This window comes from Diorhabda sublineata, chromosome X (assembly GCF_026230105.1).
Source record: "Diorhabda sublineata isolate icDioSubl1.1 chromosome X, icDioSubl1.1, whole genome shotgun sequence".
Lineage (NCBI taxonomy): Eukaryota > Metazoa > Arthropoda > Insecta > Coleoptera > Chrysomelidae > Diorhabda > Diorhabda sublineata.
This window is the reverse complement of record NC_079485.1, coordinates 2,264,524-2,292,133: the sequence shown is the minus strand read 5'-3', so window position 1 is coordinate 2,292,133 and position 27,610 is coordinate 2,264,524. Positions and strand designations below refer to the sequence as shown.

Below are 27,610 nucleotides of genomic sequence, written 5' to 3'. Positions count from 1 at the left end.
TGAGCGTACAAAATTTTTATTACGGTAACTGACGATCTTACCCTTGTAAAAATTATAGCTGACTATTTTCTTCAGTATAAACATTTGAAAATATAAATTTCATAAAGTTTAAAATAACTTTTATGCACTTGTCTGACATATAGCCCCTGGTCAAAACAGTCGATTATTTTTTTAAATGTGATTGAAACAATAATTTCATGAATTTTTACTCGGTATAACAATCATCATAAACAATTTTTTTCCGATGTCTTTCTCACGCTGTCTTATGTATCCTTTGTTGACGGAACTGATATATTAGTTAGTGGAAAACTATTATTGAAAAGGTTTTCAGCTGTAATAAGATAAATCGCTCAACTATTGCGCTACATCCTGGACTAAGAGTACATTACCACTATTAGATTTTCCTGATTAGTCACATTCAATTTCAGAAAACAGCTATCGGAACGCACATTACAAGAGCATAGAATTTTATTCTATTAACTAATGAAAAGTCTATAATCCCAGAATAATCATTCATCAATTCACTATTTTATTTGAAGTTGATTGTAAGTTTTTTTCTTCTTATATCCCTACGGATAGTGGGTCATCCTGAACTTTAGTTAGGATTACTTTTTATGGTAAAACAAATAGGTTGGAAATGTTTTGATGAATTTTGTTCTCGGTATTCCTCCCTTTGCAACAACAACCCATGTATAAGTTGGCATATCAAATCATGCAAATGTCAAATTGTCCCGACATATGTCGAAAAATAATGGAATATCGACTACTATACCCATGTTTGTACCCACTTTTTTATTCACAATAGATGTTATTGTAAAATCTGACATACAAAATTTGTTATGTCAATTTATGTTGCAAAATTACCATGCTGTTTATGCGATATACACAAATGTAAAATAAATCTCATGCTGTGGAATGTTTTTAGTATCGTTTTATTATATTTGTCGCTAAATATGCAGTTACAAAACGATAAACACAAAGTTTATTATCCACACATGTTATAAATATGATAGTTATTAACTACTGACACATTTTAAATAGTTGACGGGTTATTTTTGCGTTAAACACATAAACAGGAATGAAAATCTCCAGAAACCGATATGGAAAAGCTTTCAAATCAATTTATTTTTAACTAAACAAAACTATTTGGAAAAGTATATATTTGCTTAAGTTTAAGAATATTAAGTATACCACAAGACAAATCTACCTATGAATAACAGAAAAAGTTGAGATTTATAATATATAAAACCAAAAGAAATGAATATATGACAAGTCCAACAAGAGTTAACAACGTCAGATTAAAATTCAACGTTGAGTAGTTAGCTTATCATAATTACATGCGTTGTTTAAGACGTTGCTTATCTAACGAAAACATTTTTATTCAAATTCATTCCTTTCTGTAAAAATGTTTTATTCTACGCCGAGGTAAAAGGGTTCACATTTTCCATTTAAGCACAACTTTTAGATTAGAAAAAAGTTCATCTATTAATAATAAGCGGTGTACAGTTTTTGATTAGCATGCTGTGCATATTTCAGAGCAATTATTTTCTAAAACGACTAAAATAATACTGTCCCACTCAATCTTCTGTTTATTCTTGATGTTTATTAGTTGAAAATAATGGTTGTTCCCATATCATTTGATTTCGAGATAATTGATAAACGAAATACTTCTTGCGATAATAGTTCATTATAAGAACAAATAAATCCGACATTGTATTTACATGATGTTTTCCGTGATACGTCTATCAATAGACTATTTCAGTCAGTGAAGAATGAATTCACCAACTTTGTAGGAATCAGTTTATTTGAACTGCTAAACCATTTTCAATTTAAATGACTATTTGCAGTTCTGACATATATCATTATTCACACATAAATCTTAGACGTTTTCCGTGTGAGATCTACCACCTTTTCTGCAATTACATATCATGCATCATGCATTTATGTCACTGACATTCGCTGTCGTATGCATTTTTCCAAGGAAAGATATATTTCAAATATAAAGCTTTATTCGTATCGCCGTCGTTGTTATGGTCGATAACAAATAACAGTTTTGGTTGTCAAAAGTTCATACTATTCCAGAAAAACAACAGTCAGAAAATGCAATTTATAAATTCCCCATCTACTAATATATACCATACTTGAAACAATTCAGCAACCCTGCTACGATCTTAATGAAAAGTCGTCGAATAAAATGTATCCGAATTTTTCATCATCTTGAGTCAATAAGCACCAATATCGGTTCATTAATTAATACACTCATGTTTTCAATACTTTAGAAAAGAAAAGATTAAAACTATTACTCAGTAAATAATTTCCTTACATTTTAACGACAATAATTTTGACCAAGCTTTCAAGTGTAATTTTAAAACGATCTGAATTGTTTTCTTATGTACTTAGGAATATTTGGATATGAATTTTATTTTCGGGGAATATAATTCAGATATCTAGTTCTGAATTCTAACTTACTGATTGATAAACTACATCATGATGTAACAGAAAAAACGGACTGAAAATACTGAATACAGAACCGACACAGTATAAATCAAAAATACGTCTTTTCTTGTACGAATTCTTAATCGAATAAATCCTCTTCGGGTCATCTAATAACTGTCAATAACCGATTTATACGAATTCGCTTTTGACATGAAACGTTATTGGTCAATGTTATCTGGACCTCAATAGCATCGTTTTCAGTATTGTCAACGGCTCTACTTTTACTCAATCGATTATTGAGAATACAATAAGCTTCTATTATTGTATATTCGATTGTATCCGATTGTCCGTATTTAGTTTTTTACTTTCTTTTCACCTCACGTATTTTGTAAAAACGCCGGTTTGTAACTGAATGATTGTGAAAAGCGATGTCTACTTTTATTAAAGTTTTACACGATACCAGACAAGCATGCAAGTTAGAATTAAATTTCTTCGTACTTCCATCAATTGATTTAATTACACATTCAATATATGCTTTCCAAGTCACCAGAATATTAGATATAAAATATTAGAGAAAAAAGTGATACGGTAAAATTAGGTATTTTTTCATTTTATATTTTGTTGCTTCTAAGCAATTTTCCACGAAAATTAATGATCAAATGGTCGAATATTTCGAAAGAATTTTTTCATGAGAAAATATTTGAGTATTTTTAAACCTAAAGTTTGCGCAAGTGTAATTTGATTTTCATGTTGTTCTCAATAGGTTTTAAATCAAGACTCAATGGAACTTTTCAATTCTGCCAATTCCAAACGTAAATTGAATGAGCCTGGTATAATAGTCTTGAAAACAAAAATCCCTGAATGGAATAAACCTTGTAGTCTTGATATTGGTCCTGTCTTCATAGAATTAAAAATTTTAAAATAACTTCAGAGTTTGCTCTCTAGCTTTATTCTAATAAACATATAAAATCATTGCACCCCTATTGTGATAATATTGACTAATATTGACGTACTTACATCCCCTATCAAATTCACCTCATATCACCCTCTAACACCCGCCTAAAGGCACGTCTACTCACACAGCCAACCCCAAAGGTAGTTCTGCAGAATGATTCGCATCAAGAAGCAAACAGCTACAAGTGCTTTTCATAATTATGAAATCCATGAAAAGTTGCCGCCGGATCTATAACGTCGATATAGACTCAAGGGGATTGTCACATATCTATTATAACAGACGCGTCTGTCCATGATTTATGTTAGGAACTACGATAGATGGCGGCTTTGGGGTTGCTAGAGGTATGGCGAAGTGTACAGCTGATGTTGTGTTGATTGTCGTTATAATTGTTTTCTGGTTGAAGGGGTGGTAGGAATAGGAATTTTCAATTCAAAAGAATAATTTGATCATCGAAATAATGATTATTTTGCTTGATACATCTATATTTATACAGTGAATTCCATAAAAAATTAGATATTTTTATCAGTAAAGTGAGGTCTATATAACAAGTATAATATTTATTAGAGAGTACTTAAATGCCTAAAATATGTCGTATCTATTATAATATATTATTATTATAAGAAAATATATATGAAAAGGTTCTAGAATACATATACAATGAACTCAAACATTTTTTGGTAACTTCATATTAATTTTGTTCTTCTTATATGACAGGAATTCTGGCACCTACGTAATAAGAAAATTTATTTGTTTTGTTTCGGATTTCCTGTTTTCTTTATACACATCCTTTCCCAACAAAATGATTCTGTTTCAACGTCCAAGCGTGAGAAGTATAACAGACTTGTTATTTTTTCCATGAAATATTTGTTGTAGATAAATAAATGGATTATTAACTTTTATGAAATAGTGCCAAAAATGAAATATTAATAACTATTATTTGGAAGTTTAAAGCACCGCGGTAAAATAACCAACCAAACAGTAATTATAAGGATTTAATATAAGATCAAACAAATGTCTATTGATATTTATTAGTGTGAAGTTTATATTCATTTTTTCTCTAACATCAGTACAATAAGAAATATTGTGGAACTGGGCACAGATATTTGAGGAACAATACTCAAAAATTATTTTGGATTTTGCCCAGTACGTTCTGTTGAAAACTGCTTAGAGACAACTTTTATGCTTCACAAAAAAACAGACACTACATTATATTGTATTGTTGTTCAATTCAAATTGTCCTAGGACTAGACAGTTAGGAAAGTCACCTCGTTACCTAACTACGGTATAAAGTTTATGCGTTGCGCTGGACTGAATGCAGCGAACTTCTGCAGTAAAATCCCGCTACTGCTTAAGATTATAAAGTTCGTCATCCTAGGTCATAAAAAGAGAACGCAAAACACGTACGTGTATCCCAGATTAATTGGAATGTAGATAGATTATTCAAATAGCCGACTTTACTAAACATCGCTCGTTTGTGTTGTAGTAGTGAAGTATTGAAATTTTTTTCCTAGATAACTAACAGAAAATTCCAATTCATTTTTTCAGTTTTAAATTATTTGAGTGCTCTGCACCTCTCCAGCGCTTATGCAGTAGTCGATATAAAAAAGCGTACGATAATGTTTGGAAACAATATTTGTATAAAAACTGATACTATATATAAAGGGTGATTCATTAAGAATATTCAATCTCTGAACTGTAGATTCTAGACCTCAAAATATGATGATTCTGTTCAACATGCCTTATGCAAATATTGCTAGTTTCCGAGATACGGGGTGTTCAAAGTTTAAATTTTGATTTTCGCAATAATTTTTCACAATTTCTCTTTGAAAATTGGCAATTTTACGTTTTTTGGCATGAGGTATTAAAGTAAACTTTTTTGGGCTAAACTTACAACTAAAATAATAAAAAAATATTAAAAAGCGTTAAATTCTACAAAAAAAAGTTACTCTTTTTTCACTCGTGTAACTCAATCGGTTATCGAGTTATTTGTTTCTAAAAAGTTCAATAAATATTAATTTTTTCATCACCCTGTATATATGTCTGTAAAGTTATTTTCTGTAAAAATTATAAGTCGTTTATTGTATATTAAATAGTTTTTAAAAAGTTAAAAGTATCTCAAAGAACATTTCTGGCGCTACGGACAAGATCAAATTCGTTTCTTGGTCAACTTTAGTTGTTAAACGAGATGATCCATCGAACCAAGGCGAAGATGTTTCTACATCTACAACAGTTCAGTACGTTAATGAGAGCTATGGCCAATATCACCAAAGAATCTCCAATAATTTGAATGATTTGCTTTAACATATATAATGTGGAAACTGTAAATTTCAAAACCCCATAATATTGCTCTCAAAACGTTTTGCACGCATTTTCAAATAAATTCTCTTGATGAAGCCCTGCAAAAATGTATCTCCTACGATAATCATAAAAATCATATACACAACAATTATATATAAACTTTTTGAGGAGTCAACAAAATAGAAAATTACCCTCTATCCAAAAATCGAAACAAAAGTTCATTTCTTCATATCACAATGGACTTAATTAAACTTTCACGCGAAACCCTATTATTAACCTAAGTCCCCCACGAATCAGCCCTTTTTCAAATCTCCCTATTTCTCCAATTAATAGAATTCAAAATAACCAGCCCCCTAGAAATAACCAAAGTTATAATAGACTACTACCAATTTTTTATCCAAACCCCCTTGCTCCACAACATTAAAGAAATTTTCCACGAGAAAAACCTAATTTTAATGTTGATTCCCATCAAAATGAAAACTTTAATCATAACGATACTTTATACTTTGACCGTACAAATGACAATTTTCAAAACGAAAATTCAGATATTTAGGACGAAAAAAAGTCACTCACGAAACACCAATTCAATAAATCTTAGCACTATCCGTAACAACCCTCAAAATTTTTAATTGATACAGGAGATACAATCATATCTCCTAAAGCTTCTACCTTTTTCAACTCAAATCACATTTATAATAAGCCCTTCACGTTGACGTCCATGAAAATAACACGGAAGTATAACTCCAATATTAAAACACCCTTGCTCAAAGAATTTGACATTTTAGAACCCATCGACGCTAGAATTTGCCGTTTGGAGTGAATACTTCGACATACTATTAGGAAATTATGACCTAGAACGCTTGCATGCTTTGATAGATTATCAAAGTAAATTACTTACATTAAAACACATTAATATTTCTATTCCTTTTGACACCTTGTATAATAAAATTCCTGTCGAAATCTTCAATGGCGACATTCTCCTACCCGAAACTATAATAAATAATATTAAAATTCCTGAATCCATTCATACTGCTACAAACGGTTACATTAACGATATCTATTTACTCCTTTGCCATTAGAACACCCAAATTCAATCGAAAAAACAGCTTTTTCCGTACCCCATGGCAACTACGAGTTTTTACGAATGCCATTTGGTCTTAAAAACGAATCTTCCACTATGGAAAAATTGATGGATAATATTCTCCGAAATTTCATTCACATTGCTGCAATCTTCGAAACAATCCGAAAGGCAAATTTGAGAATTCAATTAGACAAATCTGAATTTCTTTCGAAAGGCGCTTTCCTTGGTCACATTGTAACTTTTTAATGCATTTAACCCAATCCTAATAAAATAGAGGCCATTAAAACTTCCCTATTCTAAAGACTACGAAAGAAGTCAGATCATTCTCATTTGATATTCAGAAGATTCATCCGAAATTTCGCAAGAATAACATCACCCTTTTCTAGATGCACTCGTAAAGGAGCTATCATTGACCCAACGAATTTTAATTACAAAGAATTCTTTGAGAAGTGCAAATAACTCTTATGCAATGCCCCAGTTCTATAGTACCCCGATTTTTCAAAACCTTTTGTTTTGACAATCGACGCTTCCAATATTGCCATTGGCTCTGTATTATCACAAAACAACCATCCCATATCGTATTATTCCCGAACTTTGAACTCCGCCGAGCAAAATTATTCAACTATCGAAACACTTCCGCCCGTATTGGTATGGTCAAAAATTCACTATCGAAAGTGACCATAATCTTCTTGTATGGATTTGCAAAATTAAAGACCCCAAATCCATCTCGGTTAGCCTAATGGAGACTGAAACTGGAAGATTAAAATTTCGATGTAAAAAGATGAAAAGATCTAAATAATTTGAATAAAATTTATAGTTCTATTTTGTAAATTCTAATAAAACTACAAATAATTTGATTGATCAAGTACTGCTACTTATTTAAGATTTAAGAACTAAGGAAAAATTAATTTTTCTCATTAGAATATTTTCTATTTTGATTTCATTCTTATTTTGATATTCATGATGTAAGTGATCTATTGATTGTATATCAATCAATAGATGGGCAAATTATCAGTGTCAATATCATATTTTGATACAGACTTAAAAAAAAGCCGAAATGTCAAATTTTATCTTACAAAAATTATTGAAAAAACCAATTTTAAAACAGAAGAGACCTAGAATCAAAAACATTCATATGCATTAATGTATCAAAAGGTCTAAAATATAAAAAATTGAAGAAATTTATATATACAATATGTATATATATATATATATATATATATATATATATATATATATATAATTAGCGATTTTCTATTGGGAACGTGGCAAGGAAATACCAAAGTGGCCTAATTTCCAATATATTTTCCGAGATTTCGAATACTTATGTATTCATCGTCTGGGAAATGATTAATTAAGATTCAATATTCAAATTGACGTTGATAGAAATGTTTCTATTTTGAATTCTATGATTTTAAAAATTTTCACAAGCTTTAATAATATCAAAATCACCGGAATTCTTAATTAATAATTTCCTAAGAACGAAGAAGTATTCGAAAGCTTGGAAAATATATTGAAGTTAGTCCACTTTGGTGTTTCCTTGCCTTCCAATTAATCTGGGATACACGTACGTGTTCTGCGTTCTCTTTCCATGACCTAGGATGACGAACTTTATAATCTCAAGCAGTAGCGGGATTTTACTGCAGAAGTTCGTTGCATTCAGTCCAGCGCAACGCATAAATTTTATACTGTAGTTAGTAGGTGACGAGGTGACTTTCCGAACTGTCTACTCCTAGGACGATTTGATTTGAATACAATACAATATGATGAGTTGTTTGTTTTTTGTGGAGCGAAGAAGTTGTTTCTAACTCGATAAATTTTGTTGAAATTTCTGGAACTGTTGGGGACGTTCATATTGAGCGCACTGTTTATACTACCACTATAACAAAATGTCTGAAGCGCGTTTCGATAACCAAGTTTACGTCTTCAGAGACAGATACACTTTTATGTCAGTTGTGAGTGTTAGTGTAGTGGTAGTGTGAACTTAAAAATATTATCGTAGAAAACAGGATGTAAGTAGGAAATATATCTACTCAAAATAGTTATGCGAAAAATGTTTGGATTTATGATTGTTATAAAAACAATAGATCATATTGTTTTCCCTGCTTAATTTTTAATTGTGATAAACCTTAAAACCTAAATAGGGGTCAAATTTTCAGATAATAAGACACTAAAACTCTTTATAATTACATGTAGTTAGGATCAATCAAATAAAGATAACTTAAATGTTAATAATATTGTCGATATATAAATGATAGAGATGGATTTTACTCTACTTTCTGGCGTTATTCTGTTTCAAAGAAAAATTGAAACCAAAACTCATTAATATCCATTTTATTTCCCTTAATGATTAATGTTTAGTAAGTAAGATAACAGAGAACAAAAACGTATGCAGACGATTTAACACAAATTACTGAAGATAAATCAAAAGAAATAATTTCCTTAGTAATTCAACTCGGTAAGCATCCATTACATCTCGATATCTGGAAAATTACCTCTTTCGTAAGAACTGAACCACCGATTGCCGTTACATAAGTATTTTAAAATTGAATCATTATCTGAAGCCATAAATTTCGGATGATTTATCGAACGAACGTAAGTTCATGCTAAATCGCAATTTATGAGTTTGAGTTTGGTATAGCGTCACTAACACTGTAAAGGAGGGTCAAATTTTATACATCCCATTTATCATGAGGATTGAAAAAACAAGCTGTATTTATAAATTATTTATATATTAGAAAATTGGATATATTGTCTTGTAAAAAATATAAATTCAAAGAAAAAAACTCTTCGAAATAGCTTAAGTCATTTATTTTGGAATTTGAGTTACACAAAATATAATTTTGTATTTAATTGAATGATTAGTTACAATTGATCTGAAAAATTCAATATTGTTGGGATTAGCTCCTCTCTGTACAAAATAACAAAAAAACGATGAACTCAAAAGTTTTCTCTCTTTAATGAGTAAGTTCCCCTCAATAATAAGAGATCCGCCTTTTTGTTATCACCTCCAACAGTCTTCTAGGCAAATTCCTAACTTGATTAATTAACGGGCTTTCTGGTCTGATTTCTCGATGATCTAGTATTATTCTTTCTTTGAACTCATCAATATTTTGGATTTCTGGCTTCTGAAGGTCGTAGAATTCCCTTGTCATAATTTTAAATTTTCTATTAGATTAAAATCTGGACCAATCGCTGGCCAATAGAAAATGTTAATTACGAAATCCTCAAACCACAGTTCAATGGAGCGTGCAGTATGAATCGGCGTGTTATCTTACAGAGAAATTATTCTTTCTTTTTCCAACAATGTAATAAAATAGGAAATATCTCAAAATATTGTATACATAACTACATTTGATTTACCGGAAATAAATGCAATTTGCCCTTCTCATTAAAAGCAGTCCAGACCATGACTCCGTCATCCCAATGCGACCTCTCTGAATTTTTTTTTCTTCTCTAAGGTTATGACAGTAATAATTGAAGCCATTTATACCATCAAAGTAAATTTTTTTTCATCGCTAAAGTAAACACTTGACCATTTTTAGCTATTTTGATTATGATTTTAAACGAAATTCAGTCATCGCGGCAAATTATATTTTTTAAGCTTCGGTTTCCGCATCACACTACTCTTATTATATACTGTCTTCAACTGATAAACAAACTAGTATTTATACCCAAAAGAATCTCTTGAATAATACTAGGAAGTGGACAAAGAAATGGAAATGCCTTCCTAAGAATTGGTTCTAAAAATAATGTGAGCAAATCATTGTTTTATAAATAAAAACATGTAGAAAAACAATATAAAAGGCATCCGTCTCACTTCCACGAAATCCGCACTCGGTGCATTCGCCAAACGTTAGACTCTTTCATCATAATCGAACAGGACCTGCATCGCTATGTCGTGGACGAACTTGTAAAACATGAAAGTGAAGATGAAGTATATCGTTGCAATATTTATTGATAATTGAGCTCAGCAAAAAACGTGTTTTATTTTTAAGCATGAAACGGGGGATATAATAATAGCGTATAACTGTAGGTTATCTTTCATTTGAAATTTCAAATTGATTATTATTGAAATTTTTGAGTATTGTGCAATTAATTAACTAATTCTGAGTTTCTGATCAAGAGTAAAATGGATTTATCACTTTTCTCAACTTATGCTGATCTTATTATATTCATCTGAACATTTAAAGTAATATCTCAATATGGAAAATATAAAGTGCTTTTTATTCCAGAATCCGGAGTGTTATGGGCTCTATTCATAATTTGAAGTCTTTGTGTTTGTGGTGGAATGTGAAATTAGGGATTGAAAAAGGTCGTTTACCCAAACCATGAGTGTTCACAGTCACTAATAGCAAAATAATGTAGATTTCCCCTAACGTATGTAGCTTGACTGCTATTGCATGTGAGATTGGGGAGATTTTGGCAGATATTGTGTATATAACACCAAAAAAATTGATGAAAACTTTTTATCACACTTGAGCATATTTTTCAGAAATGGAAAATAATTTTGATAATCAAAAGTGAATAGACAATAGACCAGACAATTAGATTACAAAACAAAAATATGTTATCATAGGATACCCATAAGACAATTACTTCTTTCCATGGTTACGTTGCGTACAGTCTATTTTATCATTTTCTCGGTACCGAAAAATATTTATTTTAGTAGTTGGGTTATAAGAATCGCTGGGGTATTTTTTCCTCCATAGTCATTTCATGTGATCGATGTAAATTGATGCATATTTGACATGCCTTAACACTTATTAATATATATGTTTAGGAATCACAATTAACATTTCTTCACAGACGCCTAAATTTTATTTAATGTCATTCAACATTCTTCCCACGTTCCAAAATCAACGAAGAGTTTAATGGTTTCTCCAGCACTAGACGCTTAATGCAAAGTATATAAAATATTTCATGCTTGGAATGAACTTTTCAACACACAGTAATTCACATTTATGGAATTCCCGAATTGTATTTCTAGTTATTGAGTTCTTTCTGTAGTGACCATTACAAAGTTGTTTTTGTTTTGAAAAACTACAAAATAAAACAAAAACTAGCAGAATTGAAACAATTCATAGTTATAGTATGCCATACTTTGGAATTCTGTGACATATAAATTAATATTTTTATTTGTGTCAATGTCAAAAATCAAATTGACCATGTAAATTGTCTTTCATACAATATTACATTATTCACCCATTCTTTTGATTAAAACTAATTAAGTTAGCTCAGTTAACGTACTATTGAAATTTTAATATTTAACAAACAATTAGGGAAGGCTTTAAATTACCTTACTCTACCTTCTATTGTATTTCAACATTAAAAAAGGCTTTGTTCCACGACGGTTCATTAGCATACGGTGATACCTCAAAAAAGGGATGAATGGGTAGAGAATGAACTGTATCCGCTTTGACATTGTTTAGGTACAGACGCTACATACTTACGGTCACAACATTTCGAGCCTAGTTGTCAGATTTTCCATAACTAAAGGTGTGTCATTATGCAAAGAATATTAAATCATATTAATGTGGATGATGCTGAATAACGAAAATGAAGTCTGATCCATCAATTCAACTCCTAGCTTTGATCATAAGTGACGTACTAAGAAGTTTTAGCCATTTGGATTGGGGCGAATATCTGTTTTGGACGGATTAAGGAAATAATAATTTTTATTCACCTCAGTTACGAACTCACATAACCGAAAACTTTCTCCTTTGATGAAAAATACTTTCCTCAACCTCCTGAATGTTTTATATCTACTGGCAGATGGAGAATTATGTATTTTTTTATATTCTCATCAACAACTGGGTTATTACTTTCATATCATGGCATAATTATTATTTGCAAAGACATGTTGATAAATATAATTCAAACATGTAATAAAACATAAATTCTAAATTTAGTATATGAGCTCTACTTCTAATCTTCATCAACTGAAATAAAAATACAAGAAAAATGATAAAAACTGAAATAAAACCAGAGAAGGATCATAGGGAATGGATAAAATTATTGAGTGAAAATTCTTATGTTCAGTCATGATCAAAAGATTCAAGAACAGCTTGGTATTACAAAGATCAATGTTTTTCAAGATTTTAAAATTAATACTCAGTTCATTTGAAAATTTTACAACACTGCTCATTTTCTGACAATATCAACGTAGATTCTTGCATGTTTTGAAGCACTTGGGTGTAACCACTTTTTGTTGAAGTAATTAAAGCTCACCGTTACCGTGTCCACACTGAAATGCTGCTGGTTATATCAAATCTGTTCCAAAATGTTAATTGGACCAGTATTTATTTACATGTCGCTCAAAGTTACTTAAAAAATCACGTAATGAAGTGATATTTGTGGATATAACTATTTAATTTGACAATTTATCCTTATTTTATGTTTAAAAACAGCTAGAATGACTTCTATTTGAAAGCAGATATTGACTATTACTACACTAGACAAAGGTTCTCTATATTATTCCTTTATTTACGAAATTTGCCACTCCACAATTCCTCCTTCACCCATGCAAAAACATCTTAATAGTTTGTTGATTCGAATAGGAATTGCGCGAAAAAGGAATTGACCATTTCAAGTTTCTAAAATATATTCCGGTGATCAACTATATATAGATTACGCGAAACAACTAAAACATTTTAGGTTAAACAGAAAAATTCTATTCTAGTAGTATTAAACAATGTATGAGTATTTAGACGACACCAAGAAAATTCATACAATTTGATACTCAGTATTAGACAATTACATACAATATTTGAAGTAAAGCAATTTTCAAAATTGGACGAAAGTGGGTTTATTTATTGTCCATAAAAGGGGCAACAATGCACATCTGCTTCTTTTATATCCGCCGACTATTTCTACTTCGAGCCATCTCATACACACAATTTTTCGTTTGTTTGTCATTTTTCCATATTTTCTCCAACGATCCTTGAATAAACTATAATTAACAAATTTCAATTCAGAATACCATTAATTCTTTGATAAACCAAATTTTGTGCGGCACACATCACTTATATTAGAAGACTAGGAAGTATTAACATATATAATCAATATAATTTAAGCTGAATCTGTACTATTTATCAATCAATTGGTTCAATAAGACTGCTCTATTATATTGTAATTTAAATAGTTCGACCTTCCTGACAAACTGATAAATCTCCTCTTTGCGTGACGTCGTCCCATTTGCCAAAATTAACGATCGTCGATTTAAAGCCGTTCAATATCAAATTTCCGTAATTCGAACTTAAGAACTAATTACAAGCTTGCTGCCTTATCTCAGTTGAGAACAAGTTCACGTAGTTTAAATGTAGTGTTACAATCGATAGCTGGTCATATAATCTCATTTCGAGCACATTGCACACAATATGTCAGTTCGCCCATACAAAGGGTTTAAACCGTCTTTGAACTATTTGTTATTTGTCTTTAACAAACAGCAACACGTTGGAGCTACAATCTCACTAACGAATCTCAAAATTTCACAATGGAGTTCATTCCAATTTACGAAATGTTTCTACATTTCTGTTATAAAATGTTATCAACGTTTTGAAATATCGGATGCGACATTATATTTTGTGGAAGAAAATAGTTCCGGGGAACGGAGTCAGAATACTTTACCTAGAAAAACCTTTCTCAATTACCCTAGACGAAGCTCTCTGCTTTTCTAGTACAATTTTCCATACAACAGTTTTTCTCAAATAATAGATCAAATATATATTTTGCCACAGTCCCACAACGTTTATATAAGTAAATCGGAAAAAGAGAATATTTTTTAATAGAACAACCTGTATATTTTTGGCTCAAATTTTCCAAATTATTCACACAATATAAAAGCTCTTATACAGCATTAGTTTAAACATAAATATAACCAACTTATTCATCTCTCTAACAAATTGGCTGTAGATATTTATATTTGTAACAAGTTGATTGAGATAAAACTCAAGTATAATCTAAATATTTTATTACAGTTTAAAAAAACAAATACAAACTACATTAAATATGCAATATCACCGTTTTGTTCAATACATTTCCCAGTATTCTTTAGTACACTTTAGTACAGATTTTAAAACGGTTCTGCCGTCGATGTCTGATACTATCTTTAAGTTCGGCCTGATTCGTATATCTTTTTCTATAGACCTCGTTTTTGACATAACCCCAAAAGTAAAAGTCTAGGGGAGTTGTGTCAGGAGATCTATGGGGCCAAACTGTAGGACTATTTGTAGCAATCCACCTATCTTGGAAAAGTCTTTCCAAGATTAGTTTAGATTGTGACGGTTTGCTGTAGTAATTTTTTATATATACATATTTTATTTTAGTCTGAGAGGAACGCTAGGTACCAGTTGTTAGATTTAAATAATAGAAAATAACTATTTGTATCTTCATTTTAGTTATGCGATAATGGTTATAATGTTTTATGCAACTCATAAATTAGAATCGTGAACTTAATATTTTTTATAAATACCTAATATATTGTACTTAGTGCACAATCGCAAATAAATCAGTCCAACTAACTTATCCTATAAACTAGTCACGGGACTTTCCATAGTTGATACGTAGCTTAAGAAAACCATAAATCTTATACTATCTCTCTATTCTCACTGGGAATAAATATATTAAATATGAATTAAGGAAAAATCTCTTATTCCGCGTTGATTAAGGATCTCAGGATAAAAGCTTTATCTCAGATGAATTACATGAAATTAACTAAGAAACTCCCATGAAACATTGATATTACAGAAGCTCTGAATATTTTTTATTACGAGCGGAACTAAGAAAAATATTTATTTAGCCTCCTAATAATTCTCCAGTTGTAGGCTTTTAAGGGAAATCAAACTCAGTAATAAAGATCTTGACTCGATACACTTTACACAAAGTTACTTTAAGAAATAAATAGAATTCTATGCTGCGATTTTACGTCTTAGAATGACTATAGCGGTTATTTTTAGTTAAACTTTGAATTGATTTGTGTGATCTGTTGATACATTCTGTATTTACAATAGATTACGACATGAATATGGAGAAGCTTTGAAAGCACATGTTCACTGAACGAAGAAGTAGATTGCCACCGGTGATCTGTTCATAGATTCTTCCAGACCAGGTTTCAATAAATTGGGAGATTTCTTGATTCCTTGACGTTATATGCATGAAAAACTTTTCAAGAAAATATCAAGGAACGAAATGCAATTTGGAATTTGATATATAAACTTACAGATAAAAATGTTCGCTTCAATATAGACTCATTGTTCCATCCAGTTTACTGAAAAAAGTTATATCACTTTTCCAAAATATGTCGCATCCTTAAGTTTATGAATATGGGGTAGTCATTTGAGGGTTTTGAAGCATGAGAAGTAAACTATCTTTTAGTTGATGAATGAAAGTGAGTGCCTACAAATATCATGAAGAATTGAAATGAATATTATGTATATATTATTTTATACAAGAACGTCATTATGCAGATATAAAATATATAGAAGGAAGATAAGATTAAAAAAAGCAAAACTCTAGTTGAGATTGAATCCCCAACCACCAACGACGAAGTACTAAGACGCATTGGTCGCAAAAGAACACTGTTAACAATTATTAAACCAAGAAAAACATCTTACACAGGACACATCTTACGCAACGACAAATACCTACTGCTACAAAACATAATACAGCGTCGGAGAATTTGTTTCATGTTGCGAGGGACGGAGACGCATTTGAAGACGTGGTCGCCAACCTTCAATGAGAAGACGGCACGAGAAGAAGAAGAACTTGAGATTAAATGATAGAAGATAGGAAAAATGGAAACATTGGTTACATGAGGAACCTGATCCAACTAATACCTGAAAGGATGAAGATAGATGAAGTTATTGAATATATACATCCCATTTTAGTATGATATACATGAAATCAAGTGAATTCCAATCGTTTTAATAGTGGGGAATTGACGCTTAAAGATCATTCGTACTCAAGTCGTCCACTTGCGTGGAATATTGAAATTACTAGGGAAATAGTAGAAAATCAACCTAGTACCAGCGCTAGCCGGTTATGGGAAGTCCTTGTACGCTCTAAAGGTACCATCCATCGCTACTTGAAATCATTAGGTAAGATCTATGAAAATTATCGAATAATGCGACACGAATTAGCCGACATTAAAGCGAAACGTCGAGAAGAGGTGTGTAAACATTTCCTTGCCTGGATTTGTTTAAATAACTGGAGCATGGAAAATCATTGGTTAGACGAAGGATAATTACCAGATCCCGTCACAAAGAAAGGTCGATTCGAGTGAAAAGTATTGTGTGTCTGGTCGAATTATAAAGAAATCATTCCCTATGGTCGAGCTATTAATGCCGACATCAGATGCGAATTTATGTGGAAAAAAATTGCTTCAAAAGACGATGTTATAAATTGCAGACCGACTTGTTCCTCCATCTGAGCCAAAAGAAGGTCTCAAAGAGTATGCTTTTCCTTTGATTATTTAATGAACAAGGTGAACATTGGAAATCGTCATATGAGACGATGAGACACCCTCTATACTACTCAATATTTCTAACTTTTTATAAGTAGATATCATGTCTGTTCATTTATCTTCATAAACATTGCTCAATTTTATGAAAAATGAACTATAAAAAACATAAAACTCCTATCATAATAAGACTAATCACCTCAATGATGACTGGGAAACATTTATGTACAAATTACTACAGCTATTGGAAATTGTTAACCGAAAAGGCTCATGGCTTTTTTTAAGAGCACTATGTGAGAGAGATAGATGGAATCACATGTCAAAAACATACCGGCAGATGAGTGATGTTTCCGCCACTAATAATTTGGCTTAACATTATACACTGATTTTAGGATGAATACTTTTATACATAGTATGACACTACACACATACTTTGAAATAACTTATCACATCACAAATAGTCTGCTATGTGATAACATACCAATAACACCAAGTAATTTTCTAAATGGATTTTCATTCCTTTTATCCACATAACTTCCAATACAACAAATGAAAACGTGGTTAATTGGAACAATAAATCACAAGTCTGTCACACTATGAGTAAAAGATTCGGTCTAAAGTATGATTGATAAGGCATAAAAATTATCGCGGTTATCCAATGTGTATGAAATGCAGGAAAATCATCATAAGGTCTCTCAATGAATTGTACGATTGTAGTTACTGAGAGAGATTGATGAGGAGGATGCAGGTAGATATATATATAATGTATAATGCAGCTGTTCATATTTCCATTTCAATTAAATACGTTGGATTAAATATGGATACCATACAGTTTGCTGTAAATTGAAAATATTTAAATTTAACTGTTAACTTACCCTAATTGTTAAGCGATGGTCCGATTTCACAATAGCTCTCACACTTTAAACGCGTTGAACATCTCCCGGTTCATCCACAACGTTTTCTTAGCCTATAAAAATGATTTGTGCCAGTGAAAAACGTGTGCTCTTGATCAAAATTTTTCCCTGATTCGACCTTTCTAAAAGATTCGCCAATTCAACACAAAACGAGAGATGCAGCCCAACGTTGCTACAAATTACAAGTTTGTAACACACAATGAAAACAGAACTCCATCAATGACAGTATCAAAATTAAAGTATTATCTACACGGAATTGAAATTTGAGTTTTGGAAATGATCAATTTACTCACCCATTTCGTATATACAATATGTTTGTGTAAGAGATTTGTCGATTTTTTTTGGAAAAACAATTCGAACACAGCTTGTTTTATTGGTAATGAAATTGAATATAATAATTAGTATCGTGCATCTAAGATAATACTTTTTGAAGTTTGTATATTTCCAATAAAAATCTGCTCGCACATTTCAAGTATTTTAACAAAATTTAGATGAGTTGCAGAGATAATAGTTCGAACAGTTTATAACAACAGGCAAATCATAATATTCAGTAATCAGTAGATGTGGAAGTGGTCCTCCTTAATTTGATTCTCATCTTTTTTGCTTTGGTATCGAGAGAGAAGAAACATGATTAGTCGATGTGAATCATATGGAAGAAATACCTCCTTAATGTTCTTATCAGCAGGATGATAATATGGAAAAGCCGCTACCAATGGAGACAATTATTCGACAACTAACTCAGGTGACATTTTAACTGCACCAATAGCAGTGTGTTACTCATGTTTTCATATACTCCTAGCTATTTTTAATAATAATAAAAATTAATAATTCAGTAAAATTTGTCGCTGTGATAAGTATTTCCATAATTGGTCTATTGTGTATGAAAATACACAGATGTTTAACTAAGCTCAGGAGACAGTTACAGTAAATTGGAGTTATTATCAAAGATTACTTGAAATTGGCTACGTGATAAGAATATCGATTGAAATATCAACCGACATTTTGGAGCTGAAAAGTATCAACTGGCTTCCAGCTGGGTTCAGATGAAATGGAAATCATAATCAAGCAGATCAATAATAATTCTTTACAAAAAAATAGAATGGGGAAAGTAGCTGTTTGTATAGGATTCGCAGTATTCGAATGTAGATTTTCTCTGCTATTTCACATTACAAAAACGAAACTATTAATTAATAAGTGAATAGTAATTTATATTTAAAAGGCTTATAATATTTTCCAATCCATATGTGCTTTTCATATTTCTGCACCATTCAACAAATACTTTTTTCATTCAAATCATTGATCTGTTCATTTAACTAACGTCTATCTATTCACCATACTGCTTTCTTATACCATAACGAAAAAGAGATATCGCCACATAAACGAGAAAAGTCGCTATAATGGTTCGAATTTAAGCGACTAATCCTTAAACGTCTTCATTGATTTCGGAATGATATTTTCATGTAGCTGATAGTTCCTAAAGTGCATTGAAATATCATAAAATGCCTTTACGGCAAGAACCATTTTGTTATGAAATTCACTGCCGCTTGGTAGAAAATTGTAAATGGAGTGAGATAAACATTTGATGGCGTGGTGTTGATTTTTCTCCAACTTGTAACCTTTAAATCAATAATGTATTCTTCTTTCATTACACTGTTTTGTCTATACGTCTAATTTGATGTTGACCTCTAGGTATACGGTAAATTAGTAGTTGTATTGAATCTGAAATTTACACTAGTTACATTCAAAAAGGACCAATAAAACACTGAATCTTGAAAATATTTTAAACTGTAAGTATTCCAGAAAATGTTTGTGAATACTAGTTCCATCATATTGACCAGCTTATGAATTTGATGTATTTCATTAGCCTTTGTATATTAAAATATTCTTGTTACAGTAATATGAACTTGTGCCAACAAACATAGATAAACAAGATAATTTATTTCACGAATTTTATCACAGATATTACAAATACTATAAAAAATAAAGTACCTTCCAAATTTCCTCATAATATTCATCGAATTTTATGCATGCTGATTAAAGACATAATTAAATTAACGCTACTTAATATTCTTGACATCATGTTTAAACAACGTTAGAAGAATGAAATCAACTTTTTTATGTTCACTGCGTTGTTCGGGTGCATTTCTACAAGAAATTCTAATAATGTTAGCAAACCATAATAAAAAGTTTAATTGCATTCCTCATTTGCAAATTCCCTTATAAATACGTCACTTCGTACAAGCATCTACGTTTTACATTATCCACCTTCAACAATTCACATTTAGTTTTTTCTGGTACACAAGAAACTTCAAGAGAGTCTCTTAATTATAATTATAAACAGAGTGACGAAATATATAGTGGGAATGAATAAATATGACAATTGTTGTATGTAGTTCAAAAATAGTTGATCCAATATTATTATAATATTCAATAATATAAATAACTATTGCTTATTTTACTTGCTCAATGTAGTCCATATTTAGGGTATTTAGTTATAACTCACGAACTTATTACACTGCACCATTTCATTCACATCTGCGTAGCTCAGAGCCTCTTTCTTTGAGTTTGACTTATAGCTCAAAGTCAATAGTTTTTGGTTTGAATTTTGATTGTATTTTTCTAAAGGATTTTTTGTAGTCGCGCCGTTTATTTGTCAGTATGAAGTTACTTCAGGAAGGGAATCATCATAGTGGTGCAGAGGAGGTCAAAGAAGTGGAATCAGTGGTTCTAAATGGAAAAATTACTGAAGCTTTGAATTTTGGAAGTGAGATTGGAATTGAATTGAGACTAGTCATAAATTGATTTTCATACCATACATCTGCCACTTCAAATGGATCTCCTCTTCAACTTTGTTTCAAATAGCGATAAATAATTATGTTTCGAACGAAATAAATGTCTACATTATCCAAAAAATGAAATATACAGAGTGTTACGGGACTTTATGCAAACAATTCGGTAGTGAGTAGATGACGTAAAAATAATGCTGCGACAAAAATTTCTCATACGATCCCTCGTTTCTGAGATATATGCATTTCAAGTTGCGAACTTCTATTTTCTAAATTATACATTCGAACATTATGAATTTTCAATGGATGATTACGTATGTCCATGTAATGTGACGTGTAGTGTAGCGTAGTGACAATCGCCCGATCAATCAAGTTGGTACTGCACATTCGCCATATTTTTAAAAGTTATGTGGTTGGCTGTAGTGGATTTGTACTTTTTATCAGAATATTCTCCCCAAGAGGACGTAACTATGGGCGCTTACCATATTTATAATAATGATGCAACATTTTTTATGGATTACTTTAGTGTCCCACCATATTTTTAAATGTTTATGCTTCTACTGATTCAACCAAATTACTTAACAATTAGGAATGTGATTTATCAGGTTTTAGAATCAATATATTCGATGACATCACAAATTTGATAACTGATGTGCTCTCACTATATATTAGAAACTGTTCCAAAATTATAACTACATTTAATATCAATATAAAAATAATCATATCTTACCAAAGTTAATAGAAGAATATTTTGATACATAGTTATAATTTTGCCATTCATTAAATATGAATAAAATTGGTTTCTTATTAATTATAAAAGTTGAAAACTCAGATCTGACCAAGAGAGAAACAATTTCAGACCTGTCAAGTAAACAACTCCAATGTAAAACCATCACCGTATACTTCGACTATCGAGTTTATCAAGTAAATTCTTGCTTTTAACAATATTTATATTACCAGTTTTTGTGATATATTTCAAAATTATATATTCACATTCATAAATATATCTCAATTTTACATGCATTATTATAATTATTTTTAATTTATTTAGGGAGTTTATTGGTGAAGATGGTAAAATCAATTGTTATCAAAAAAGCATTCACAAGTTGTGGTATCAATTGCTATGAAATGGAGCCCACATTTTTACCGTTATATCACAATTTCTTCAAAACTTACCTTCTTAATGTATCAAATAAATGTTTTCGATTCAGTTGATGTTTTAATTTTCATGCAAGCTCCCCAAGTAATAACGAAAATTCAATTTACAACTGTAACTTTGTTTGTGTTTTGTATTATCTAAATAAATGGAACAAAATGTAATCCAGATCGTCCGGATATGTTTGTATTGTTCAACAATTGCTCAAGTTAATATGGGTTAGTGGAAATTTAATCAAATTACTCAATAATTTCTATTAGCAATTTGTTGACGGTTTGTAATCAATTTTGATTCGCAATACTGAAGTGTGGTTGTAAATTATATATCACTTCTAAATAGCTCGTTGAAGTTTCCATTTTTAAACCCCCTTCATGCATCCGTTAATTCAACTGACATAAACATTCAAATTAATTCATATTTAGATGAGATCTGATGGGTAAAATAGTAAAGATCTCTCCAATGGCGTGATAAACATATTGTATATTTACAAAACATTACTGAAATTTTTTTATTATATTTAAATTGATTTCCCATTGATGTAAATCGAACAGTAGCAGTTTGCTCATTAATAAATTAGATTCTGTAATTTTTGTATTGATTTCTTGTATTGAAAAATGGATACCCCAGCGTATGCTATTGAATTCTTGTCAATGCTTCATTCAACAATGCAGACTCATAGATATTCTATAGCTTAAGAAGAATCTTCGGTAAGCGCAGGAATGCAAAATTTTAAAAAAATATACAACGACAAAATGTAAAACTATACTCTGTTGTGAGAAATTTGAATCCAACAATAATTTGGAGAGTTTTAAAAAGTTTCTATAATAGTAGGATAGACAGGAAACGTGTGCAAATTATTACTGTCCATGATGGATAAAATTCCATCCAGAAGAAAAGCAGATATGTTATTTTGACGGAACTTGAATGATTGGAATCCATAGTTTTTTGTTTGCTAAGTTAACGTGTAAAGTTCTTACCTGGCTTTTATGGAAGTTATATCTTTTTCTGGTATTTGTATCGAAAAAAAAAGAGAACTGTACCAAAGAAATACATTAAACGAGGTTTTGGCACATTTTCCACAAACTTGATCTATTTCCGGTTGTAGTCATGGGCAATCTACAGATGGTTTCCTCATTTTTTGTCGCAACAATCATTGTATTCGATGATATTATATGAAACTTATTTACTGCATAAAATATTTAGTTAAATGTCAATTACGCCCCTAATATTAATTTTCTTTTCTTAATGCGCTCATTATTATTTTATTAATTCCTTATTTTACTCGATTATACTCGCTTATTAATAAAAGAACCCTTAGTAAATCACCCTAATGCATTATTTTTTTAAATTGTTTTTTTTTCAAAGTAAGTATCACGTGTGTGCCGTTAGGACACACTATTAGGCTCTCATTCTCGAAAAAAGACCGTAGCAGATTCGCTTCATTACTTTTTTCCTCAATTTATAACAAGGTTTTCGCATTTTTCCTCACGTACCTGTTTTCGTGTACTTTATATTCTAATCGTCTCCTTGTCATCTTTCTACACCACGTAAGGTTACGACAATTATAACATATAGAACTAACCTCGTCAGAATTTTCTCCTTTCAAACCACATACGTAAATAATACTATGAATTTCCACAAAGTTTTCACAAATAAAAAATAGTGAATAAGCAAAAAAATAAAAAACAAAACAGATATCGTGAGAATTATCGAAATCTTGAAATGAAACGAAAATAGTCCGCTTTGAGGTGAAACACCATACGATTTCCTGAGTTAATACAATTGTTATTGCCGTTCAGATATTTATAAGCCTTCTTGAGTTACACAACGCCATAATAGATATATTAATCAAAAACCCTTCTATTTCAATGTAGTTTGATTCATAGCATCTATAACGCCTTGGTAACAGAATCCGAAGTTTAATCAAGCTAAGAATATTTAGATGAAAACTTTTTATAGGCTCTTTAGGATAGGTTTTTGGCCCAATGGGAATAACTATAAAAGATTATTTCTTAATGTGTTGCGTAGGTAGAGCGACTTTACTTTTATGGTTTTTGTGAAACTGTAATGAAATACATGCGGTTTTGTTTTGATGTTTTGATACTTTATTTTTCACATTGACTTAGAGCGATTTTTTTTTCGAATGAAAGAATTTCTACGTATCAGACAAAACACGAAAAGACAATATTATAAACTTCTACTTGAGTTCCAACCCTCCGAATTAAACATAATATATAGACTCTACAAGGTTGATTGTAAATCTTAATCCAATGATATTTGATCAGAAAAAAATTATCCCCTCGGGACTTTATTATTCACTTATTTTGCTGGTACATTCATGAGGTTTAGGAGCCTGTCTGTATTCATAAGTTTAGGATCATTCTACCATCTCTTTTGATGGTGGGCAGCAGTAGCATTACCCATCGAACGATAGCAATAAGTAATTTATAAAAAATGATCTTTCATGGGTTTTCTTACTGTTTCTTTGTCTATTATCTATTTCCTGAATGTTTCGAGTTCTTTTCCATGACTATTGTTGATGAGCACTATATTGTTTCCACTATTGTTCCCACTTTTAATTTATCCTGAGAATTTCACAAAAAAATATATTTCACATCCGTTGTTCAACATTATATTTTATGTTAGTGGTAAAATATTTTGAACCTGTATAATAACACATATTCAATTAACTCTTTGTGAAATGAATTTTGAAAACCATAAATAGTGTTATTAAATACCTATCTCTTCGTCTACGTTTTGCGTTTAAATAAAAATGAGTTATCCAATTCGATATCGGAACTAAAAAGCAAATTGCGGCGATTAATCATAACGCTTAGAGCTCTTTCGCTATATCCCGATACAACCGAATGCGGATGTCGTTTTATGAAAACTACAAAAAACTGATCCACTTTGAGATCATAAAACCAAAAGTCACGTTATCCTCAGACCGTCTAACACATTAGAAAAATAATACCATTATGATTTATTCTGAAAGCAACAAAAAATCAGACATGAACTATTACTTCTTTATTCCACATGCTGACTTTGTATCTCCTAAAAAAATTGTCATTACAGTTGATATTCTTTAATGCAATTTTCACAATTGCAATTGTTTCTATTCACTTAGTTAATTTGAATTTAACTGAAAATAATTCTTTTAGGTTGTCGTACAGGGTGTATAGACTGGTACTATTGCTTTATCTTCTTTCTACAACTCTTTGAACTATTATTCTCCAGTCTTTGCCGGGATTTACCTTTATTTATATCTTGTTTATTGATCATTTTCCTTTACCCTACTTTTGTGTTGGCTCCGCCGTTTGTTCTTCTATATATTTATATATATTTATTGATTAGTTTCTTTCTCCCTACTTCTGTATTGATTCCGCGGTATATTCTTCTCATAACTTTATTTTTCTATATATCCATCTGGTTCATCTTCTTTTCACAAGGGTTAGTACGATTTGATCTCTGGAATTTTTATACACCCATGTTTATTTCCAAGCTTTGATATAACTCAATTTGACCTCTAATCTTCCTTTGAATACATTACCATAGCTACTTTAGCTCTAATTTCACGCTTTCCGTATACTTTCTTATACAGAATATTTTTTTGTCTTTACTTAACAGTTTGAATTGCTTCTCTTGTTTTCTCCATTCGCAAACTCTGTTAGTAGTTGACCAAAAAGTTTTTCTACTACTGTTTCTATATCTTTCAACAACATTCACTTCACGTTATAAAAGATCTTTCTCTAAAAAAAACGAATAAGAACGATTCATAAAAACAATTGAAATGAATCATTTAAAATAGCATATAATTACAGGCTTATATTAGCTTTCGATAATTAATAGACAGCGTGTGAATAATTGGGACTATTGAGATATACTTCAAATTTAGAGATTTAGAGATTTGTCTTAATACAACATCAAGTTTAATATGAAAATATACTAAATAGTTGGTTATTGGTAATCTAGAATTATTAAATATATTAGTATTATAAGTATCAATGTTTAGACTAATCCTCACACTTATCATGTCACAGCTTAAAGTTGGCAGTTATTGTTTATTTAGGTAAGAATTATTCTGGTTAAAATAAAATAGAGAGAATATTATATAGTTATTCATATAATCACATATCTTTATTTTCTTTTTATAGTTTTTTGAACCGGTTTCCCTTGTAATAAAAATCAAACTTAAATTTTTGATGTCATTCTTTTCGAATCATGGAAACATTATTATAATTTTTTAATCACACTTTCCAGTTTTTCAAAATAAAAACACAGATGCAAATACAAAAAATTATGACAGATTCATTCATATTTTTATTTAAAATTCATTATGAATGAAAACTGATTTTCGCTGAGAACTGAAAAGCGCGATACTTACCTTCTTTGTCGGCTGTAACATAATCCATCAAGAAAACAAAGTGCAAAAACATCATCCGAGGGATAAGCGGTTGGAAAAATACTCTGACCATTGTAAAAATATTTGGAAAATTTTCACCAGAAAAACCGATTCACTTCACTCAACATCTACAACATTTCCACTACTATTCACACAAACACAATGTGAAAGTTTTTTACTATTTTATTTAAGAATGTAAGTTTATTTCACGAGTTTAAAAAAGTTAGTAAGACATATTTTGAAAATCGGCCGCCACCAGCAAAGTTCCGCAGATTCAGCGCCTGACTTTTCCGAGTTTTCCGAGAGAAAATCGATCGCACTCTGAAACTCGGATGAGACCGTAATCATAGCACCCTACATACTGACTGGGAATTTTCACCCCTCTAGTTCGAAAAGGTTCGGCGCACGCTCAGCCTGCCCATACACATACCTGTTTGGTGAAACACAAATTATTTCACTAGCTTTTGTTTCTTCGGTGTTCCGCGATTTTGATGGGCCATAATAGAATTGAAAAATTCAGTAATATACCTTGGGAATGCCTTGCACAAATGTTTTAGGAACCAAGCGGGACTTTACAACGGCTCATTTGTTCCGAGTATTATTTTTGATGTTTGGAACAAGGAGGGATTTACTGAGAAACTCCAGATTTTATAGTGCTCATTTTTCACGAAGTGCATAAAATTTTTTCATGGTACCTACATTTTATCATCAAATTTATATCTCAAGGTTTTTCTATTTTATGATATCAACTTTGTCATTATTCCCCAGACTATTTCTAATTTGATTTTGTTTATTTCATCACACATTTGGTTCATTGAGAGTACTTTTATTGTTATCGAGTAGTTTTGAATCCACTATTTCTCACTATTTATTTGTGTGTAACCTTTTATCGCCCTTTACTTCTTCATGCTCAAAAGTTTTTCCTCAATTTTATCCACAATCTAATATATGTTAGTTTGTTTCATCTCAGCCTCATATTTCTTTTTAATTTTTTTATATTGTGATTTTATAGTCTGAAGTTTCAGTTTCTTTGTATTTTGTTTGACTTACAGGCTCATTCGTTAATACCTACCTTATTATGTTAATGGTCAACTAAATGATATATGCTATTTCACTCAGTTTC

At 30.8% G+C, this 27,610-nt stretch overlaps 1 protein-coding gene across 1 annotated transcript in view; it reads right to left on the bottom strand.

The window, feature by feature from the left end:
• The window catches only part of LOC130451619 (hemicentin-1-like), a 321,757-nt gene extending 294,907 nt beyond the window's left edge, over positions 1–26,850 (bottom strand). Inside the window, exon 1 of the mRNA XM_056790757.1 lies at positions 26,470–26,850. Within this exon, the coding sequence (XP_056646735.1) occupies positions 26,470–26,560 (91 nt within the window). The 5' untranslated portion in view covers positions 26,561–26,850. The remainder of the gene's footprint in view (positions 1–26,469) is intronic.
• Positions 26,851–27,610: the final 760 nt, after the last annotated feature.